Raw genomic sequence first — 6,000 nt, 5'->3', positions numbered from 1 at the left:
TTTCTTGAAAAAAATACAGTGTTTTGTGACAATGGCAACAAATAAATTCGTGCGCTAATGTAATCAAATAATAATCTAATTAGTTAATTAGTGCCATTAAAAGACAAAAGTTTTCTCTGCAATATTGAACAAAGTTTTAGCACACTGTTAAATACATTGTATTGTATCTGTGTTCAAATGTGAATGTACTTATTATTGAAAAGTCAGAAATGATTGCTACCACTACCACAAAAAATAGAAGGTAATTCGTTTCGATGTATTAGCAAAAACGTAGACTATATGCTGCAATCAACCAGGTTTTATGGAATTTATTTTATTAATGTATTTTTTAAAAGCTTCCCCTTTCCCCTGTCTCACTATGACCAAAATGTGAGTGGAATAGCAGATTTAGAATCTGCTTCTTGTTGATTTAAAAATAAACGATGTCAATACAGAGATTTCCTAAGAAAAGAACCTTGTTTAAATACATAAACTAAATTAATAACTACTAAGGATTATTTTAAATATGTAAAAGTAGCCTGTACGGCAATGCGTGTACGAGAAATGCGAATCCTACTAACACAATAACAGCTTATGACAGGGCCAACACGTGCCAGCAATTTATGCAATAATTACACGCTTGGATATGTGTTTCATTTCGGTCATTAGACCACGGTTTTGAGGCAAGAACTGGGCTTAAAACATTTTCCCCGATCTGCTTTAATGTCTCCAGAAAATTGTCTATCGTCCAAAAATGTTACAGTTTAGATTTGGGGTGTCAGATGCATGTTGAGCTGTGCGACGTTCCCCGGAATCGTAGTTGCTATCCAAACACAAATAAACAGAGAAAAGCATTGGAGTAGCTAGCGGGTGGAGGCGTGTCGAGGGCGGGCTGAACGCTCCAGAGCTGCAGCCCTGAAAAGTGCTGGACCCGTTGCCCCTCACTCGCATTTGAGGCAATCTGGCAACAGAGCAAAGAACTCACACACTTCTCAACAGCACGAAGGCTGCGCGCGTCCTGCATTGCATAGGAACATTGCGTTTTTATGTTTAAACATTGAGTTATTACGCTTAAACCGTCTCGCCAGCTAAGACAGGTTGTGAAGTTTACATGGACAAATCTGTAAGATTTGTACTCGCGTTACGCCGAACTTTGTCGTTTTGTTGTGGTCATTGTGGATTACTGAGAAACGGCACTCGCTGAGCGCGACCTTTGACATCCATTTCTGCGGGGTAAGAATCCGAATTAGGCTATTTGTCTCCTGTGATGTAGCTATCTTATTCTATATTGTGGCCACACTGTGTATGAGGTGAAAATTAAGGCTTTCGACCAGTTCTTTGACCAACAAACACAAGACGGTCCAGTACATAGTACAAGGCGGAGGATTAATTACTTGAATCCAACATTTCACGCCAGTTATTCTGCGCTTTCAAATGAATACAGGCACGGTGGTACTTGCACCTGTAAGGTACTATTCGCAGGAACAATAATAGCATCATTTGACATTCAACAGCCTATAGACCTCGTGTCAGTACTGCTGACAATTGTGCTTTGACATGTAATATCTTATAGTATTATATATCTAATATATCTATATTTACAACTATATAAGATATATCTAGTATCTTATATTTACAACCACATCAAAATGTCTTCTTTCTAATTATAAGGCTAGATTAAATATATTATATTTGAAGTCTAACAATATCGCCTACGAAAATAGTTTGTTATCTTTATGACATCTGTTACAGTACACTGACATCGTGTGACTCGCAATTTAAACGGTAATCATTTTATATAGGCCATTATTTTAAACGTCTAAGCTGGAATCATTACAAGTCAATTTTTATACTAAATTTCAGACCTTGAAATCAATTAGCTTGATTTGAACAGCTTGTAACCTTGTTACAACCTTGTAAAGACTATCTCTGAACTACAACAACATTCGACTAATGCAGTAATACATTTCAGGACAAGATGAAGTCCGTAACCGTTTTCAATCAAAGGTTGTGACAATGGTGAACAGTGGTGATCCGCGCAAAACGAATTAAACATTAATTCCTAATGCTGGGGTGGCCAGTGTAAGGCACGCTAAAAGTGGCGAAATCGTGCGCTTCCTTAGATAAGTAAGCCTGCTTGTTCGGCGATCATTCAGAGATGGGGTCATTCACCATCTGTGATCGACTCACACCGTGCTCAGCCAAAGCCGCTGGGATTCCCTCCGACAACAGCATTTTCCCTCAGTGCTTTTTATGCCAGTAAAAATACCTGCCATTGTAAACAGTTCGATTAGACCTGAGAACACCGACAGGGAGAGTTTATGGAACCTAATCTCATACGTTCCGTTTGTGTATTTGTTATGCTTCGGCAGATTAAATTTAATGCTGATTTAATAGATACAGGTTTGTGGTTTTGCCTAAGAGTTCCTTCCGCACCGCGTTTCCGTCTCCGTGTTTTCACCTTACAAACTGAAAACACTGCAGGGGCAATAAAAACAAAATTGCAATTAGAACAAATTGGGTATGCGCAAATTTGAGTACGGGACTGCAACACTAATTAGAACTGCTATTGTTTGTTTGTTTGTTTGTTTTAATAGGAACTCACTGGATATTAAGTTGTTAGATCAAATCTTTATTCTGAGGCCTGCTGCTGAAAATGGGAAGTAAAACTTTGCCGGCCCCAATCCCGCTACACCCGACCCTACAGCTCGCCAACTACTCCTTCCTGCAGGCGGTCAACACCTTCCCCGCCGCCGTCGACCACCTGCAAGGACTCTATGGCCTTAGTGCTGTGCAGACGATGCACATGAACCACTGGACTTTGGGCTATCCTCACACGCAGGGACTGCGCTCCACTATCACAGAGATGGCAGCGGCGCAGGGCCTCATGGATCCCCGATTCCCCCTCCCTGCCCTACCATTTGCTGCGCACCTCTTTCATCCCAAACAAGGGGCGATAACTCACGTCATTCCGGCTCTGCACAAAGACAGACCCCGGTTTGACTTTGCAAACCTTGCCATTGCGGCTACACAAGAGGACCCACCAAAGGCCGGCGATCTGTCGAAGCTGGCGGCTGGTCTCGGCGGCGCGATCACAGAGCTGAATAAACTTTCACCGGACAGAAAGCCCCCGCGCGGCAGGCTCCCGTCCAAGACCAAAAAGGAATTTATTTGCAAGTTTTGTGGAAGGCATTTTACCAAGTCCTACAACTTACTCATTCACGAGCGCACCCACACAGATGAGAGACCTTACACCTGCGATATCTGCCATAAGGCCTTTAGGAGACAGGACCATCTGCGTGATCACCGGTACGTACTAACACGTAATGCAATCAATTCGCGGACAGAGTTTTTTTCACCACAGAGGAAAGAACTTAAACTCTTACATCTTTCTCCCTCTTACGTCGTCGTAGTCACGTTCACTCAGCAGCACTCAGCATTCTGTCTGGCAAAATCTATAATTATAAAGTTAACGTTTATATTCCTGTCACTTTGTGTTACAGTGATTTGCATCTTGAGCAGGACTGTCTGCGGACACTAAAGCCCTTTTAGACATAACCTATATCTGTATAACTCTTCAAACGTCGACGTGCGACACACTATACATAAATACACACGGTGCCACCGACGGTAACTAACTCGTGTTCCTGTTTGTTTGTTCTGATTGCAGATACATCCACTCCAAGGAGAAACCTTTCAAATGTCAGGAGTGTGGAAAGGGATTTTGTCAGTCGCGGACTTTGGCTGTTCATAAAACGTTGCATATGCAGGTGAGAAATTGCCTTTTTTCTAATATTGCTCTGTGACGATTTGCGCAAAACTATAATTTACCTGCTTTTTGATTGTTTTTCTTCTTTTTTAAATATGATGTGTAATAATTAGGCTAAGTAGTAGCCTTAACAGTGCATGCGCATGGTGCAAGGGTTTATTTGAGTGTTATTAATAGGATGATCTAGAAAAAAAGATTAAACGTTGGTATGGGAAAATTAAACCGATAAGTGAACTCTTGTCGGGCATGGCTATAATGTATTTCATTATTTGGAAAGATTGTGTCATCGTAATTAAGTGCTGTCTGAGTTCTACTGGTTTAGTCGTCTATGTAAAGTAACAGCAGTTCTAAAATAAGGCAACTTTTAAATTAAACACCTATGATTAAAACCTAAAGGGAATAATCATTTGCTTGCTTCAAATCTAAACAGGAGTCTCCTCACAAATGCCCCACATGCGGAAGAACCTTTAATCAAAGAAGTAACCTGAAAACTCACCTTCTCACCCATACAGACATCAAGCCCTACTCCTGTGAGCGCTGCGGAAAGGTGTTTCGGCGCAACTGTGACCTGCGACGGCATAGTTTGACACATACACCCCACCGGGACTACTAGCTGCATGGACTAGAAAGCTAAAACAAACCAAACACGGAACGGACAAACAAACTTGTCAACAGTGACAAGTTCTGCTGTGAAATGATTGTGGACAGACCTCACGGGGAGGTCTTGTGACCTAAGGGCAGAAAGCACCCAAAGCAGGGGACAAACTTGCAACCTGCGTTTCGCAGACCTGCGGCAACTCTCTGGACTTTTGTATATAGTCTAGTTTTTTTTTTTCTTGTTTGTATTTTCTTCTTTCGTTTTTTATTACCTCTGTATCATTCAGACGTGTTGCGAATTGTGTTCAAATGTGGAAGTTTGTAAACTGCATTGTAGAAATAATAAAAAAAAAAATGAACGTGAGGTGGTAATCTCTTCTTGGCACTGCACACATGGGATTGCTCGGCCTAATTACAAGAAGATTTTGCTTTCCATTTAATTTTATCTATCTATCTATCTATCTATCTATCTATCTATCTATCTCAATTTTCAAGTATAGCCCACTCTAGGCTACGCATTAAAATGTAACTAACCTTGCTACTTGTTTTATATTGCAAGACAAAAGTAAATAATATTTAAAGGAATAAAATGAGTGAACATATTTATCACAATACGTCGCTTTGGTGGTAATAAGAGGTCCCGAGGCTTGACTGAAAATTCTTCATTATTTTAAAATATTACCACAAAAATTCTTCTTCTTCTTCTTACCATTATTCTTATTATTATGCACCAATACAAAACATTTCATGCGTTTGCAAGCCTTTTATTACCTATAATGAGCTACAAACTAAAATAAAAATATATGCATGTTTATTATTATTATTATTATTATTATTATTATTATTATTATCAATTACAAGATTAGATTCTGCTTTTTAGTCGATATCATGCACTAACTGGACTTTCTGAAACCCACAATCATGTTCCGTAATGCGTTTAACTGGGCTAAGAGGGTAAGCCACACTCAGTCCAAATGTCCTCTTATTCTGATCATTCCTATGCTTGTAGTTTATTGTCAAACACAAGATCCTGAAATAATTCTGGATCCTTCGATATTTATAGGCACCTAATTCTATTAATTCGTAAATCGATTGTTAAATCACAATAGATTCTGGCTCTTATCAGAATTATGACCAAAATTAAACAACTTGGAAGACAATAACTGTATGGATAAAATATAATCTATGCCTATGGAACCAACATCCACATTTGAATGAAAGAAATTCAGATAACTCCTTTATTTTATTTTATTTTATTTTATTTGTGGGTGTGGTGTATGTGCCTTCCTTCATTGACATGTTGAAGGATACGATGTTATTTTTATTCACATATAACTATAGATGACTGTCAGATTGCATCTTCTTATCTTGGGGAAATTTATAGAAAGCCCACAAATTTAGTCCACAATTGACTTTTAACAAGAAGACGCATCGACTGTTACACAAACCATAGATTTTTCGAATATTGGTTGCAGAAAATAAGGCGTGATAAGGAATAGCCTAATATAGGTTTACTGTTTTTCCATAGGCTACGCTAAAGTGTGAGACTGATTCTGTTTATTCTACTGATGTTTTAATAATGTTACTCAAACAAATAATTTCATGCTATCCTTTAAGCGCATAAATTTCTCAAGCAGTTTATGATGTCCGATAAT

The 6,000-nt window shown here is 39.1% G+C and overlaps 1 protein-coding gene across 3 annotated transcripts; it reads left to right on the top strand.

The window, feature by feature from the left end:
• Positions 1-932: 932 nt before the first annotated feature.
• osr2 (odd-skipped related transciption factor 2) lies at positions 933-4,697 on the top strand. Of its 3 annotated transcripts, none has more exons than XM_036560703.1 (4): positions 933-1,212; positions 2,577-3,288; positions 3,650-3,749; positions 4,261-4,697. In XM_036560703.1, the coding sequence occupies exons 2-4, from the start codon at positions 2,636-2,638 to the stop codon at positions 4,333-4,335; spliced, it is 828 nt and encodes a 275-aa protein (XP_036416596.1). In that variant the 5' UTR covers positions 933-1,212; positions 2,577-2,635; the 3' UTR covers positions 4,336-4,697. The 3 variants fall into 3 exon arrangements, with proteins under 3 accessions (XP_036416596.1, XP_036416594.1, XP_036416595.1); XM_036560701.1 differs by having other exon boundaries at positions 4,179-4,697; XM_036560702.1 differs by lacking the exon at positions 933-1,212 and having other exon boundaries at positions 2,429-3,288; positions 4,179-4,697.
• Positions 4,698-6,000: the final 1,303 nt, after the last annotated feature.

This window comes from Colossoma macropomum, unplaced genomic scaffold (genome assembly GCF_904425465.1).
Source record: "Colossoma macropomum unplaced genomic scaffold, Colossoma_macropomum, whole genome shotgun sequence".
Lineage (NCBI taxonomy): Eukaryota > Metazoa > Chordata > Actinopteri > Characiformes > Serrasalmidae > Colossoma > Colossoma macropomum.
The sequence above is the reverse complement of the archived record's forward strand: the minus strand, read 5'-3'. Positions and strand labels throughout refer to the sequence as shown.

Coding starts and splice junctions, on each gene's coding strand:
- osr2 (XM_036560701.1), top strand. CDS start 2,636: ATGGGAAGTAAAACTTTGCCGGCCCCAATCCCGCTACACCCGACCCTA. Junction 3,289..3,649: donor GACCATCTGCGTGATCACCG/GTACGTACTAAC, acceptor TTCTGATTGCAG/ATACATCCACTCCAAGGAGA. Junction 3,750..4,178: donor ATAAAACGTTGCATATGCAG/GTGAGAAATTGC, acceptor AAATCTAAACAG/GAGTCTCCTCACAAATGCCC.